The sequence below is a fragment of the Anarrhichthys ocellatus genome, unplaced genomic scaffold (assembly GCF_004355925.1).
Source record: "Anarrhichthys ocellatus isolate YVR2014 unplaced genomic scaffold, GSC_Weel_1.0 scaffold13, whole genome shotgun sequence".
Taxonomy (NCBI): domain Eukaryota; kingdom Metazoa; phylum Chordata; class Actinopteri; order Perciformes; family Anarhichadidae; genus Anarrhichthys; species Anarrhichthys ocellatus.
The window spans coordinates 4,179,154-4,196,464 of NW_022280043.1; the positions used below are offsets into that span (position 1 = coordinate 4,179,154).

The 17,311-nt window shown below is 44.3% G+C and overlaps 1 protein-coding gene across 1 annotated transcript; it reads left to right on the plus strand.

Annotated features, from left to right (window-relative positions):
* Positions 1–233: 233 nt before the first annotated feature.
* On the plus strand, positions 234–15,436 carry adar (adenosine deaminase RNA specific). Its single transcript, XM_031853256.1, is given in 17 exon segments — positions 234–356; positions 3,438–4,038; positions 4,040–5,182; positions 5,600–5,925; positions 6,191–6,389; positions 6,619–6,821; positions 7,211–7,346; positions 7,548–7,786; positions 8,029–8,185; positions 8,603–8,771; positions 9,031–9,124; positions 9,281–9,397; positions 9,563–9,690; positions 9,851–10,033; positions 10,165–10,277; positions 10,721–10,848; positions 11,497–15,436. Coding segments are annotated over 16 exon segments (4,128 nt in total). The 5' UTR covers positions 234–356; positions 3,438–3,564; the 3' UTR covers positions 11,816–15,436.
* Positions 15,437–17,311: the final 1,875 nt, after the last annotated feature.

The following is a 17,311-nucleotide window of genomic DNA, read 5'->3' on the forward strand; positions in this document are numbered from 1 at the left end:
CACCCATGTGTTGATCAAGTCAGACTATACAGAGAAGGGAACCTTGCTTGAGCAACATAAATGTGTAATTTTGGTGGCAACACATTGTTGAAAGCTGAAAACTTCCCCCGTAATAGTACACAACTCTAAATGTAACGACAAAGCATGCCAAGGACACCGCTGAAAAATAGTCGAACCTTGCCGATGTAGACGCGTCATCCACAGGCGACGCGTGGCTCTGTGTTGGTCGCAATCAATAATCATCACTTTTTTCGCGCACCAGTTCTTTGATTGTTTGTCCATGGTATCGCCGTACCACCGCATTAAAATATTGCACACCAACAAGAGCTCGCTGAGGCGAAACACTGCGAGTTCAGGTAATCCATTAAAGCCATTGGGGGTTCTTTCAATTGTTCTAATGGCTTTGGTGAAGCGTGGGTGTGTATGCTTTTTCGTTAGCAGGCAATAGTTTGAAATGGTGCAGTGCCAGTGCGGTGCAGTGCTACTAGTCATGAGCTAGCAGGCTAGCTAACGTTAGCTGGAGGAGGAACGACGTTCAGTTAGCTGCTGCTAGCACCGTTACCATGGCTCTACCGTAACACACTGCGAGAGTTACACGTCCGAGCATGTGTGTGTCGTGTTGGTTTTAAAAGTCAGCAACACGTCCAACCTGTAGCTGCTCGAGCTAACGCGCAATGCTCCTTCTGAAACAATACGTCAAATAAAAAGCGAGGGATAACAGCCGTTATCCTTGGTGATTAACGTTAGCCCTCCTACAATAGTCCCTTTTGAAATGGGTAACAGCGTGTATCCATCTCTCCTCACTCACATAAACCCCACTGATGGATGCATTCAGAGGGTCACATTGCCAGGTTGATTTTTAAATGTCTATTGTAGTAAAAGCGACTGTGCCCAGAGTTTAAGCTAGCAGTCTGGTGTGTTTTTCTTCATACACGAGCTTCAAGTTTTTAGAATTGTGTGCATAGTTAAATGGAGAACTGGAAGACGTCATGTTTTGACCATATTCATTTAAGGATGATGCAGAAAGGTGAAACTCTGTGTTTACTGGTTATAACCTAATTAGTATATTCACGAGTGTAATGTCAAGTATCCAGTAGTGTTTGGTACATGTGTAGTAGAAATGGAACACGCATTGGATTTAATATAAATTAACTCGTGCATTATTAATATGCTAATAATCATACTTTGATGTAGTCATATACTTTGTGTGAGTTTACGCTGCACTGCTGTTTAGGTTAAGCTGCATTTCAATGAGTGTAATTACTAGATGGGCTATATTGTTCTTTTAGGCCCAACATGAGTCTGAGATACACTTGTTTGTCACAATCCAGTAACACGATCTCAACGTTTCACTGTGATATTTGTGTCTCCCAAAATCTATTGCGTTACGGTCTCCATCTCTCTCCGTTGCATTTTTAATGTGACCTGAGCATGTGATGTCTGTGTCCTTTCTGCCACCGTGTGTGCTGTATACAGCATGCATTCATGTAGCTCCACGGTAACACAGGCACGGTGGTGGTGGTGGTGGTGGTGGTGGTGGTTGTGGTTGTTGTTGTTGTTGTTGACCACACAGAGCCACATGACTTGTCTATACGCAACACAATCTTCTGTCCATCCTTGAGTCTGTGTGCATTAGTCATGTCTGCCCTCGTTGGTGCGTCTGCTTGTCACGTGACCAACAATGGAAACCTAACTTGTCGTGAGAAATGAAATCGAAACTTAACTTAACTCGTGTCTGCTGGCCTCTTGTTTCCCTTTCCTTAGCACGGTTCAAGCGGTGGGTCCCCCCCCCCCTTAACTTTCGTGGTGCAATAGGCAGCAACGTGTGTCCAAGACGTGCGCACAGCATTTATAAGCGAGCGACATCACTGGTGTTTCCAAAGTGGATCTACAGAAAGGACCTCGCTCGTTCAAAGCGGAAGACCCTGCGCGTTACAAAGAAACAATGTTTACATATTTTTCTAACCTACAACCGGTTCCCTGCTTACTTCGCGTGTTTACTCTGTGATTCATGTATTGGAAGTTGTTTTTGCTGGGTCTCGGTTTGAATCATCTGATTATTGGGAGCTTTACAACTTCACTGTTTTTCACCGTTGCCACTTTGGTTTGAGATACTCAAGGTGAGATCCGCAATACTTTGTGGGCCCACTGGGCGTTGCGGTACCCGTAAATGTGGTATGTTGCATGGACATGTTAAGATAGGTGGAACACTACCACGTTTCCCTTCTGCACTGCTATGTGGACAGTGGACAGAGGTCTCAGTGATGGGGGAAGCGGTCACTTTGGACATCAGACATATTTCGCTGTGTCTTGACACAACAGCATGAAGTGTGCAAAAGATTCATCCGTTATCCAGCCCATGCTTCTCCTCCTCAGGCTCGCAGCAGTTGAGGAGTATAATAGACAGTGGATTCTGAAAAACAGAGTTGTTATTTTGGCTGTCAACTGTTGCCTTGCATCAGGGTCAAGATGAGTCAGCTCCAGCCCCGTTTGGCCCCTGGGCTTGTCGGTCCCCATTACTGTGATGAACCAACATTATGGTGTTCTCTACTAATGTGGCGGTGTTCAGGCTTGCTCAGCTCAATGTGATGGATCAGTGATGCTGACTGGGCCAGGGGCTTTGAAAGCTGACTCAGTATTGGGTGTCTCCTTGTTGTCCGTCTCACTGTTACAGACATTATTGAGTGTTGTCAGTTATGACACTTGAGGCTGAATCAATGTTTGTTGTATCAAAGAGGGATACAGGAATTCTACTCATTACCTTTCTTTTAATGTGTGTTTTTAGAGGAAGATATAAAGCTAGCTCTGCAAAGCCTTCTCTTTTATAGTCGGGACATCAGCTGGCAACTGCGTGCTTTTCTGTCCACAGCGTGTCACAGACAGGCCGCCCTTAACGTTCTTCTGTCCTTGGAAGTGTCCTTTTTGTCTGCATCAGTGTCTCACTGTTCCTGTCCGCTATGGATCCAGATACAGCAACAATTTGTCAGGCCAGAAATAAAACAGAAAAGTCACAAGAAGTTCTGAATTATTAATCACCATCCTTTTACCCTGGGATTAAGTTTCAGTGTGACTGGGAGAAACAATATGTCACCCTGCAGTATTCTTGTAGACTGGCGAGGGTGTAATCTGAACGTTGACAGCGTAGTTCTACGTTGGAGCTTATCTACCCAGCTATTTCATTGTCTACTGTATATTTTAATCTGCATTTCACGGAGGCAAGAATTTAGGATCACATCTTTCAGGCTCGTATAGATTCACTGAGTTATCAAGGACACTTGAGCAGGTTGGAGATTTGCCAGCAGTCGCCCGAACTTGTGTTATTGGCTGAAGCGGCAGTTTCTCTTTCCCTCCATTCAATCCATTGTACTCGATTAGATTATCTGTTGTTTATTTCTTCTTAATATTCTCCTCACATTGTTCTTTTGTTTGTATTTCAGGAGTTATGCTGTGACTGGCCTGCCCTGACTTTCCACCAGGCTCTGCTGTTTGTGCCAGAGGACGTACACTTATCAAGGAAGCTACACACCAAGCTGCACGGCCCCCTTCACGCTCAACCCCTGCGCTATGAGCAGAGGTAGAGGAGGGCCTCTCAGAGAACACTACAGCAGGCATCCACCACCTGACTCCCAGGCCAACGAGAATTACTACAGGCCTGGCCCATCCTCACTCTTCCCTAGACCTGGCCCACAGCAGAGCCCGTATTCAAGTTGCCACAACAGCCCTGTCCGTCCCGTAGTGCCCATACAGCCACCCCCAGCTCCTTCTCTCACCCCCTCCGCTCCATCTGTACCGAAGCACGGTAAAGCGGACCCTAAACCAGAGGCGCTTAACAGCTCATATAATCAGAATCACGGTCCTGCACCCAATTCCTTTCAGTACCAACAGGCAGAGTTCCTCAGAGGACACAGCTCTGAGGCGCCACAGTTCAGAGCCAGTCATCGTGGAGGGGGAGGAGTCCCAGACAGGCGTCCTAGTTCCTCATACCAGCCCCAGTCAGGCTACGGTAGATATTCATCATACCCCAACAACAGCCCAAGGGGTAGATGGGGGGGGGTATAGTCAGGACCAGACTTTTGGATACCCAGTAGCTCCACGCGGCAACACAGGCCCTCAACACCTAAATCAAAACCAGTTTCATGGTACAAACCACAACCCATACTCCAACAGACAGTGGCGCATCCCAACAGACTCTGTGTGTGACGATTTTCAGACGTTGTCTCTCCATCGAGACAGGCCCAACAGAGGAGGAGAGAGGTTTGACAGACAGTCTGCCTCCAGCAGTTCGGCAAATTCGCGCTCTACTAAAGTCGACATCACTTTCACTTCTGACATCCAGGAGCAGGTTTACAGGGCTTTGGCTGCTCTGAAGCCAAGTGAGGGCATCTCTGCAAAATTGTTAGCCAAAAAACTTCATCTTCCCAAAAAGATAGTCAACAAGGGTCTTTACTCGTTGGCGCGCTCACAGAAAGCCTTCAAGCAAGGACTCCTCCCCCCCGAGTGGAGTCTTTGCAGAGAACCTCTCAGAGGCGAGGAAGATCCACCTTCCCATTTGTGTGCCAGCTCAGGACACCCTCCAGAACCCGAAGCCAAGGTTGAGCTAAAAACAGAAACAGCAGAAAACAGGGGACAAAGCAAAGAAGAGAACTCTGACACAGAGTGTAGTTATTCTTCCTGCTCCTCTTCAGAGTCATCCGACTCTGAAGAGTCCCAGTCACCAGCAAAAGGGCAGCACCAGGAGAAACAACATCCCGTCACTACCAGCTCACCCGATCCAGCACTTCCCACAATGGCAGAACAGAAGGAGCTAGTTCTGCAGTACCTGCTGGCTTCAAGGGAGGCAACTGCTCTCGTCATAGCCAAAAATCTGGATCTTAGGGGTACCAAGCAGGTCAATCCCACCCTCTACTCGCTGGAGAAGCAAGGTGAAGTCGTTAAGAATAGTCACGCTAACCCGCCCACCTGGCAGCTCTCCACCCACCGCCGAGAGAGGATGGAAAGGAGCCTTAAAGCCTCAAAGAGCACCCGCGCTGAGGGGCATCAGATGTTGGAGGGACCCGGTAGAGATCAGAGAAGAGGAGAGTCTGTCTTTCTGTCGCCGTCGTCACCATTTCCACCAATATCGGGCCTCGAACCACTGCCACTCCCAGAGCGTTGCCTGCCAGAGCAAAGTCGTAGTGAGGCGGTAAGTACAATGTCTGTGCTTTCTATTTTGTATTTATTAAATGTTCACATGAATGTGAATTTGTATCAAAACATAACTAGAAATAACAAAATGGAATCTATTTGACCTAGATAGTTCAACGTAGAACTTCAAGGTCACCCAAAATATTTTCACAGATTATACAGCAAAGCTTCTACAATGATGATAGGAATAGTGTATATATATATATATATATATATATATATATATATATATATATATAATTTTTTTTTTTTTAGGAAATACACTTCATTGCTGTTTTCAGTCTTAATGCTACTTTATGCAACCACTGCTCGAAGAGTGTATTTTTACTAGATTCATATTCAGCTGATGTTACCAGAGTTGGGACTTCCTCCCTGATTTTATTAACCTTTTACTTCTGCTTTTCCCTTTTTTAAGTCTCAAAACTCATTCCAGCCTCCCTCCATTACCTCAATTAAAGAGGAAGAGACCAACGAAGGACAGTGGGCTACTGATGACATCCCAGAATTCCTCAACGCCATCCGCAGAGAGACGGACGCTGGGAAACTGGCAGCAGAGAAGGCCAACTCTGTGGGAACCGTAGCCGTGTCGCTGGCTGCTCCACCTCCACAGAACCTGTCGGCCAAATTACAGGAGGTGAGGCTGAAGAACCCCGTCAGTGGCCTCATGGAGTATGCCCAGTATCTGGGCCACAACTGTGAGTTCCAGCTCCTCGACCAGTCAGGACCCTCTCACGACCCACGGTTAGTCAATTAATATGTATGATATGATGGTGTGTATGCATCATTTTTTTTGCTCTTCCATCCACATGTTTGTCACCTTCTGTGGAGCAGCTGGTGACAAAGCTATCGATTCAAAGTCGTAATGAAGACGTATGATGCTGCCAATTAGGAAAGAAAATGACATTGCTTGCAACACAGTAGTCTCGGAAAGTTGTAGCGGCTCAATTAATCACGTATCGGCAGATCAATGTACCTCATCTGTATTTATTTTCTCTCCCTGTGTCAGATTTCGTATGCAGGTGATGCTCAACGGAAGGCTGTTTCCTGTCGTAGAAGCTTCCAGTAAGAAGGTTGCAAAAAAGGATTCCGCTGCCGCCACCCTGCGCATTCTCATCGGAGAGATTGAGGCAGGGCCGACTACGGGAGACGAGGGATATACTGCTGTCAGTGCGGACCAAGTGATCGATCTCCCCCCAGACACCAGTGTAAGTTTTTGTTTGAATGTGCTCAAACCATCATCCACCCGAAGACAGACGCATCTTGCTTTAAACACCTGAGATTGGTCAGGCACGTAATTCGTGATTATTTTTGCAGCCCTGGAAAAAAGTTTGAATACATCAATAGCTTCTTTTTTTTATTTTATTTTTTATAACTTCAACCACCAAAAAGTACAGCCATAATTGAAATACATTTTCCTCCTCCACTGGCCTCTAGGGGCAAGCTGAAGGCGCAGCGGTGATTTTTGGGACTACTAGTGTGGAAGGAATGGGTACAGTGGAAGGACCTCGCCAGCCGCTGTCCCGCTCCCTGCCTGGTGGGAAGAATCCAGTGTCTGTCCTGATGGAGTACAGCCAGCGCAGTGGGAATCCCATCGAATTCATCATCACCGGGCAGGCAGGCCCACCACATGACCCAAGGTACTGCCCCCACCACCCCATATCTGAATCTGTCCCTTTTGGATGTTGTTTTCCCCAAAGTGCAAGTTCCCCCTCAGGGAAGCAGTTGATCGGCTATTTCTGTGTAATCTGAAACTGTAGTCAGCTGACGTAGACACAATACCATCTCTGTCTAGTCACTCTTTACCACTCTTTTTTTATTATCCTTCAGGCAGCCGGCTGGTAGATCCAATAAAAACTTTTGTGTTCCTCGAGTCACTTTCTAAAAATGCTGCATGCATCTGTCTTGATCACTGTTCCGCCACAGGCTCTACTCTGTTTCGTCTTCTCATTTATCTAAGGTGAAAAGTCAGGCACATCTCCATTTGTCTCTTCCCACCACTCTTAACCCGTCTCTGCCTTGTGTTCAGGTTCATGTACAGGGTGAAGGTTGGAGAGAGCTTGTTTACAGAGGCATCAGCTCCAAGCAAGAAGGCCGCCCGCCAGCTAGCAGCAGAGGAGGCCGTCAAAGAATTGATGGCTGACGGGAGACTGCAGCTCAACAAGGTGAGAAAGTGCGAAGCAAAGAATAATGAGTGGTTCATTTGGGACAAAAGGGAAGGGCTTTGCATATCTCCAAAATGACTGAAATGACTTTAAAAAACCACCAGATCACTCAGGCTGAAAGAAATGATTGTCGCCTCTGTCACTCGGTTCTGCTCTGTTTGCTCCATGCTGTTCACATCATTCTTTTTCTCTCTGTTCCAGCCTCAGCTGCCCCTGGGCTCTTCCAGTGATAGTGATGGCACTGGTTCTGGGACTACGTGTCCCTCTTTGCCACCTCTGACTGCAGATGAGTTGCGAGCAGCACACGAGGCAGGGGTCGGAGATCTCATCAATCACTTGAACAACAACGCAGTGTCGGGTCTACTGGAGTACGCTAGAGCCCGGGGCTTTGCCGCTGAGATCAGAATAGTGGGCCAGTCTGGACCACCACACGAGCCTAAGTATGTGTGAACTGAATGAATGTACAAAACAAACAACACAATTAACACATAAACACTGGATAAAAATAATATCTTACTGTCCTGGTCACCATGTACTCGGAAAATAATGTTCTTTGTTGACCTGAGAAAAAATATGTATAATAATTAAAAGTTTTGGAACATTAATGAAGGCTCTAAGACTTTGTTCTTCGAGTGAGAAAACACTGATTATCCGATTTACCTTTCTCGTTGCCCCTGCTCAGGTTCACCTACCAGGCCAAGCTGGGCGGACGCTGGTTCCCTCCAGTGTGTGCGTCCAACAAGAAGCAGGGCAAACAGGAAGCAGCAGATGCTGCTCTGCGGGTTCTGATTGGAGAGGCTGAGAGAGCAGCCCGCACTGGGGAGCTCATCCCGGCTGAGGTACGGACTTTTCAGTGGTTCACATTCTCTATCATGAAACATGAGCCTTGTCCGGCTCAACACGGCATAATGGAGTTACAGTCAACACCTGCATTTAATTATAACCCCCTCACTTGAGCAAATCACTGACACATTTGTTGTTTCAGTCAGTAAATCGGTTCTCCTCACTGGAAGGCTGAAGCTCTGTAGCAGCTTTAGGAAGTGGGGAATTTGTATCGACAGCATACAAACATAACGCGTTCTCTGGCAGTCTAAGATATGTTTGAAAAAGCTTAAATGTTTTACTATGTTAGTTTTTCAGATTTATCACTAGATTGCACAGTCAAATACAGTACATGTCAGACCTACAGAATATGAAATAATCCTCATCTCTTTTCTATTTTGCCTGTCCTGTCCTCTATACATCCCTTTCTCTAGCTTCCAGTGAGTGGCAGCACTTTGCATGACCAGATAGCAATGTTGAGTCACCAGCGTTTCAACGCCCTGACCACACGTATCCAGCACAGCCTTCTGGGACGCAAGATTCTGGCCACCATCGTCATGAGGAGGGGGGAGGGCCTGGGGACTGTGGTCAGCCTGGGAACTGGTATATACATTACCTAAGCATATAAGCACAGGGAGTTGGTAATAACAGGGTGTATAAGCAATTGTGTTGCAACGTACAAGTTACTTTTTCACTGCATTCTTCCATGATGCGAGTACGTTTTTATAATTTTCTGTAATCAGATGCATGCACTTTCAGAAAGCTAAAACAGAACTAAGTCACTGCAGAACCAAGAGGTGTTGCATTGTTGTGAACTTTGACATTGAATGTGTCTCTCTTGTTTTGTTGTTTTCCCTGTCAGGAAATCGCTGTGTTAAAGGGGAGGAGCTGAGCCTTAAAGGGGACACTGTTAATGATTGCCACGCTGAAATCATCTCCAGAAGGGGATTTGTTCGGTAGAAACTGATCTTGTTTTGCTTCTTTTTTTTTCTTTCTTTTTTTTCTTCTTTTTTTTTATCTCTCCCTATTGTGGAAAATACCACGCTCCTCTCCTAGAACTAGTCTGCAGGATCTTATCTATAAGTCTCACTCACCGTTTCCTTTCTTCTCAGGTTTCTGTACATTGAGCTGCTCAAGCACTACGATGGCGCAGACGACAGTATATTTGAGGCAGCGGAGGATAACAAACTGCGAATCAAATCTGACATTACCTTTCACCTCTACATCAGGTGGGAGTGTCTGATGTTCTCTTTCCCCTTGTCCCCCCCCCCCCCCCCACTCTCAATGCTCTCCTGTCATGTCCACCTCTCAGATGCCTCAATGTGGTCTCCTTCCTCTTTTAGACTTTGTGTCATATTAATACCTTCTGTCTTGTCTTTCTCTGTTATCCAAAGCACGGCACCTTGTGGGGATGGTGCTCTGTTTGACAAGTCATGCAGTGAGGCCGGGGATGAAGTCGAGGGCCATCAGCCGCTGTTTGAGAATGCTAAGCAGGGAAAGCTCCGCACCAAAGTGGAGAACGGTGAGAGATGAAATGGACGCACATATGTCTTTACAAAAATATATATATATATATATATATATATATATATATATATTAATATTATATTAGTGCATGGAAGCCAATTCTGTAGGCAAACACCTGTGACCTTTGTCTGTCTGTGTGTTGGTGCTCGTGTCAGGCGAGGGCACCATCCCAGTGGAGTCGAGTGCCATTGTGCCCACGTGGGATGGCATCCAGCACGGTGAGAGGCTGCGGACCATGAGCTGCAGCGATAAGATTCTGCGCTGGAACGTGTTGGGCCTGCAGGGGGCACTGCTCACCCATTTCGTGCACCCAATCTACCTGAAGTCAATCACGCTTGGTAAAACACACTATTGCTTTTAAATATATTCACAAGCGTTAAGGTGAGTGAAATTGGATGAATTGCCACTCTTGCATTGCGTCTCGTCTCACTTTTCTGTTCTCCGTGTCTTTGTTGTTCTGATCTGCCAGGCTACCTGTACAGCCACGGTCACCTCACACGTGCTGTCTGCTGCCGGCTGGCCAGAGACGGTGAAGCGTTCACCCAAAGTCTCCCTCCTTCCTTCAAGCTAAATCACCCGGAGGTAACCGCTCACATTTTTGCCAATGTGAAAATGAATCGGGAGTATTGAGGTCATTCTCAAAAAAATTATTAATTGAGCTGCCAACACTCTTTGCCCCTGCACAACTGTTACTTTATTGCTCATCTTCTTTAAATTTGGCTCATCCATCAATTAAGAAACAACAGGTCGGTCACTCTCATATTGCCGGACAACATGTCTGAGAAATACAACTGCTGGCATTAAAGCACAATTCAGCTCGTCCCTTGTTTTAACCTGCTTTTGAACAATTTCTCGGTTGAATACACTGTTTTTAATCGACGCAGCCATCCCACTGACACATGCAACACGCATCTAGTTTTACACGCTCTGTTTGGAATTGTTGACTCACAACAAACGGCTAAATGAGATTGACCAAAAATATGCTCTTCTCTTCCCTTCTCCCTCACCACCTGGTTGGACTGTAGGTGGGCAGAGTGAGTGTGTACGACTCCACACGGCACACAGGCAAGACCAAGGAGTCCAGTGTGAACTGGAGCTTTCCAGACCAGAACAGTGTGGAGGTGCTGGACGGGACCAAGGGCAAACTGGATGGGTATGTAACTCATCCCAATGTTGTCTCTCCTGATGGCAACACACACTGTGTATTAATAGCTTTTCGATTGTTTGTAAAAGCCGGTTATTGTCCACTTAATAACTTATTATTTAGTGTAGTGCTGCTCTTCGCTGTTTTTGTTTTTGTCCTTCTGTCATGGTTGACAATCACTTATTTATCCCACAACAGATTCAAGTCCATTGTTTGCCCGGGCAAAGATTGATTTACGCAGCAGCTCAGTATGTCTCTGAAAGGTGTTCCAGAAATGTGATTTTGTTATTGATCATCGTGACATTGATCAAACACCATAACATTGTGAGGAGGCATTCTTGGAGTCCTGAAGACTTATTTTGAAGAAATCACAATTGGTTGTTAAAATGTAATTTGTGTTATGTATGCATCGCTAAGAAATGAGATGTGGTAAACAACACATACACAAGGTGAGAGAACCATTGGCAGCATTATTTTGGATAAACTAAAGTGCTCAGTAACAACTGTCAAGTAACCACAAGCTTCATTCAATTTTACTAAAATTGCCTAAAACGGTAAGTAAGCTAAATAGGAAACGCTGCACGATCAGAGGAAATGTTGCCATCCTTCATTCGCTGAACACTCGTACTAAACAGCCCTCCAATGTCTTTCCTCTAGGAACAAACTCAGTGTGTCCAGAGTGTCCAAGTCCAACCTGTTCTGTCTGTTCCGCTCTGTGTGCCAGCGTTCTGGCCGCGCTGACCTCTTCGCACTGCCCTCCTACTCCCAGGCCAAGTTGACGGCCATGCCCTTCCAGCTAGCCAAGCAGAATTTCTTCCGAGCTCTGAGCTGCCACGGCTACGGCGCCTGGATCGGCAAGCCGCTGGAAGAGAAGAGCTTTGAGTCGGGGGAGGGAAACGGGAACAATGGGATCCCTGTGGGATATGGCAGCAGTAGAAATTGCGGAGCAGTGGAGTTGAAGCAAGAGGATGCGTAGAACAGTGCAAGAGTGCGTTTTTAGGTGGGTTGATATGAATATGTGGGGAGAAGGAAAGCACAAGGCAAGGGCAGATTGGAAGGGTGGATGGGACGGGAAAAAGACAATCAAACCATTCGTAGGCCGCAGCCAGAATTGTATCTTCTGATGAACATGGTTAAAGGCTGCGGAGGAAGAGTAATGGAAGGAGACGATGATGGCAAAAGCCTGAAGGGATGAGTGGAGTCAGTGGAGACAGACGGAGCTGTGCAGCGATCCAACAAGTTTGAAGTCAGTAAATCACCATGGTGTAAACACTGCTACAAAGTTGGGTTGTATTAGTTTGTAAAACAATTCCTTTGTTTTTTGCAGTATACGGTTTATACCTGTGGGTTGGTTTCAAGTTGTAATGTTAGTTTTTCCTTTTGTCGTTGCAGCGTTTGGCATATTCTCCCGTTATTGTCTCTCCGTTCTACTTGATATGTCAACTTTTTTTTGACTATTGCAAGTGCAGTTTGGACCCGGGTGACTTGGCCTCTTTCGACTGCGGTTGTCTAATTTTGCCACGAGAACTTAAGTGGCTGACAAGTGCTGCTAATTGGCATTCGACCTAATACGACCCACCATTACAGCAGTGTTTGTAAATGTGATGAAGTTAATTGGAAGTTGGAGTCCTCGGTCATGTAGTGCTTATTATTGTGTCGGCTCCCTATGTTCTGCTGCATTCAAACACAAAGCAGCAGACACGATGGGACGCTCTCAGCAGGAATCTCACCCTGGATAGATGTCACACGTAAACTAGTCCTTGCTCAGCGCAGCTATCATGTACAGAAGAAGAATATCAATGCCAACTTTTACTCTGATCAGTCACTAACCAAACATTCGCCGTCCCACATTTGAGGCTTTAGCTCCTGAAGCCTTCGATCAGGCCTCTTTCTGAGTCAAATTTAAACTTACTGTACACCCTCAGCTGTTCACGGTTACCAATAACATAGCATATGCCAGAGCGCCCCGTTGATCAATCCCATAATTTCTCTGTGCTTTTGGGTTTTTCTAGAGAATTACTGATGTCAGGACCTCCACGATGTACAATATTTCTGTTGTTGCTTGTGTATTTCTGAGTATTTCTACTTTTATCTTCACTTCTGGCAACAAAGTTCATAAGTCACTGGCCATGCAAGCAAATCCTGGAGAGCATCAACTGTCCTGTGTATCGGTTTTTTTACATCTTGATACGAACATGCTTTTAGGTTCTCTTGCATGGCCAGTTTCTGAGGACTGCTGGGTGAAAACAGTTCTGTTGTTTGAGAGTGTGTAGTCTGTTCTTGATTTGCTTATATGTAGATGGATGGTGCAATATATACATCAGGTATATACAAATACATGATCACGCAGATGTTACAGTGGGGTCCAAGAGCCTGAGTCCAGTTCCAGAAACTCATAACTAACAGAAATGTAAAGTCAAACTGTTTCGTATTGTTTTTATGAAGGAAGTGAAAGAAGTTTATATTCATCTGGTTGTTTTTTTAAAAATAGAATTTCAGAATCCACTTTATCCAAGCGCTCTTTAAGATTACATCTGAGATGCCTTGTGATAGCTTGATGTTACAATTAGTCTCAGATGTTTGTTGTGTTTGAGGTCAGGCAGCTACAGAGGGAAAGCCGTACAAGTCAGCACTCCGATAAGTCAAACCTTTTTTTCTCTACCTTTTGATTGTAAAAGCCATTGTTTTGATGGAAAAGGAATGTTTTAAGCTTGAAGTAATGACACACCTCTATAGAGGGGCACCTCTCTCTGGTCCGTCTGTAGTTATCTCTAAAGTTAAGTTTTAATTGGGGACTTTGTTATTGTCTTCAGCAGTGATTCATGCTATTGGTTGAGCCGTAATAAAGATATTAGACTTAAAAACAAGTAGACAAAGTCTTTTATCAAGTTTCAGCACCCACTGCAATAGGAATTACACACGAGACCTAACATAGAAAAGCAAGTATTTTTAGTATTTGTTTGCAAACATTAATTTGATTTATACCAGTTGTGTATTTGAATACAAAGCTTTTTTTAATTTGCATTTGTTTGGGTGTTTTTATCATTAAAACGTAAAGTTCTTGGTAGTGGACTCCGACTCTTGGACCCCCCTGTATGCAAACATAGATGTTTTCGTATAAAGATGTATATATGTCTGTGTATGTATTTGTATAATTTTAATGTATATATTTTATAAATCATCTACAATTGCATTTCTATATGTTTTAATGAAACTGCAAATAAATATGCTGTTTTTTTTACAAATGACGTTTGGAAAATCATTAAAAAGTGTATACCAATGTTCTAGTTGAGTGATGATTATCCGGTATTTTCTTTCTATCAGTGTCTGTTATACTGTCTATTATTTGAGACACAGTTTTGAATTACATTAATGCAGAAACAATGACAGGAAAGAGATGTTCTAGTTTGAGAGAGTATGATATGCTAATTCTTACAGCCGGGGCTCTTTTCCTCAGGGTGGCGTCTCGGTCCAGCCTGGCCTCCAAATAGCCAAAGAGCCGATTGCAATGCTCCAAAGGATCAGCAGATGGAAACATGTCCTCACCTTAGGGTAGGAGGCTGTATGTATGTGTGTACGCATGCAGAGAACGGCTACATGAAATCAGCCCCAGGTGATGATCAGTTCAGCACTGACATTTATTTTATCTATGAAGTAGTACCTTTATATTACGTGGGCTACTTCAATTAACTACATTATTTTTTTTTCAAGCTTACAAAATTTTTGTCCTTTTGCTTTCATTTTCAGGCGGCGTAAGTCTGAGTAGTATATTTGATTCAACTTTATTACCATTGCATGCAGCAAATATCTAACCAGATGCAAACAGCATCAGAAGTGCATAAAGAGATGTGTAAAGATAAACAAATGAACAATAGACCATTTGGGTAGTGATCGTAAGCACGGATGTGATATGTACAAAATAATATAAAAGATGTAAAGCAGCTATGAGGATCAAAATAACAAAGCAGGTATTATGGAAGAGAAATGTGTATTGGTGCATTCATTCTGAGATGATAGTTATGTGCTGCAAAATTATAGTGATACTCCACACAGTCTCAGAAGTGTGAGTGTGATGCAGTAACACTGAGCTGTCATTGGGTGTGATGTCTCTGGGAACAAATAGTGATATTCAATGTCTTAATTGTGAATCGGCTCTGTGTAGCATTAGATCCGGTATTGTCTCCGGTTCAACCGCAATTGTTTCTGTCGAGGGACAGGATTATGGCAGCAATATTGCCAGCCAATCAGTGTATAGTGCCTTGTAAATAATTTTATTTTGAATGCCCCCCAAACAGCTAGTTTCATTAGAGGAGGCTGTGTCGCAGTGCAATCCCAACAACTTCTGAAAAAAGATTGCTGATACCCCTACACGTAATTACAGCTTGAGCTAAGAAATCAATTGGTGAGATTCCCTTCAAGTTGGCAATAATTATATCAAAATGTGTGATGCGTGTTTGTACTGTCCAAATGGGCTGTGTGCAATAGTGAGGGCTTGTGTCAATGAGGATCTCCACCCGTCAAGTTGGATTCATACGTGTGTGTATTTGAATGATGGGAGGGCGGGACTAATGATGGAAGGAGAAGAGTTAAGCATGACAGAGGGAACACGGCTGCATGGAGTGAAATATTAGTCCGGACTGAGGGGTTTAAATGAGCCACTCAGTGCTCTTCAATAGAAATAAATGAGAGAGGGGAAGGAGGGAATACATGAAGGCTGAGTGGGGAGAGAAATGGCTTAGAATCTAAGCTAAAAAACACAAGATCAAGAGAACCTGTGGAGTCTGAGGCAAATTTATGATGGCCATCAGACAAGGAGGGATGAAGCATCAGCAAAAGAGACATTGAATAAATAGTGCATAGTGGGGTTGTACTTAGATAATACTGTGGCATTAAAAACAAGGAATGTTACTTGTACATATACAGTATGTATAATTGTATACATTCAGAATGAAAATCTGAATTCTGGAAGTATACCAATATATATGTTGATGTCCAAGCTAAACTATGAACTATAAATTGAATCACATCACATTTTTTATTAGCTTTTATTATCACCCTTTCTTCATTTATATCTCTGCCAGGAGAATCATGCTTTATCGCTCACACAAGTCTGTGCATGCGTCCGTGAATGAAGGTGCACCTCTGTGTCTGTCCAAGGCTAATCCTTTATTCTGCTCCAGCAAACTGCAGAAGGTTTTGGGTGGCTAGTTATTATGGCTGCATGCTCAATTGCCTCTTGTGGTTGCATTGACTCACACTTTCTCAAGACACCTTTTATTGCCAGTTTTATACTGCCATTGAGTGCCTGCTGACTCCTCACACACATACTCTTAACCGGCCGCAAGTGGTAACACAGCCGACCCCCAGCCACTACTCTGCGCCCACAGTGGAGGAAAACAGTTTGCTGTCTTTGACTGTTTTGGACGGTGTGTTTGGCTAACAGCTAACGGAACTACACACACAGCTGACTGCATCGCAGGCCCTCAGCTGCTGCTCTGCGTCCAGAGACACAGGTATTCCATGCCTTTTAATTAGGCATCAACATGATGTTTACACGGATATTGACGAAAAAAATAGACCAGCCCAGCCATCTGCATTGATTAAAATGAGAGCGTATCTGTGAGACGTGCAAGTGAAAAACACATCTGATACACTTGTGTTCTAGACAGGAGGGCTAGCCAATTGTGGGCTGTATTCATTCAATTAAACATTACAGCAGTGGTTGTTGCGGACACACCTGGTATAGGTATGAGTGCACCTTTCTAGTATTTAGTGCACAAGCGTCCACTAAAAGCATGCACAGCTGGCCCGGCTATGTGAACAAAGCAAGGAGAAGCTTGTATAACGGCGCACATAGAGCGACATCATTTTCTGTTCAGGTAAACATTATACCACTATATCTTTACAAATAGTCGTTTACTGCTATATTAATGTTCAGAATGTTAACTTCAGCTCTTTTAAATTTGGTAGCTACATTTATTGATGGTTATTCCACACATGCTATTGTATAGCAAAGCTAGTGCTTCCTTAATGCTACAATAATTAGTAATATTACTGAATGTAAAGTCGGACACTACAGTGATTGTACAGTATAGCACCTTAAAAATGCAGCCACATGGTAATTTGACTATCACCATAATGGTAATTTGACTATCACCATAATGGCACAGTACATCAGATAAAGTAAATCAACTTTTTTAATCAAGGAGTACAATGTCACAAAAAGTCTGGCAGAAATCAGGCATTGTCACTTAGCTGAGAGATAGGAGACAGCTGACTCAGGAGAACTGCCGTCATCTCTCAGGCAGACACACACAAACACCAAGCCGGCATAAACTTTAACTATCATGCTGACTCTTTGAAACTGTAATTAGCTTCTGAACACTTCTAAATGTTAGTATCAGGACAGCTGCTCATATTCGCAGACATACTTAGCCGATTGCCTCTTCCATCAAGGGTGACACATAGCATA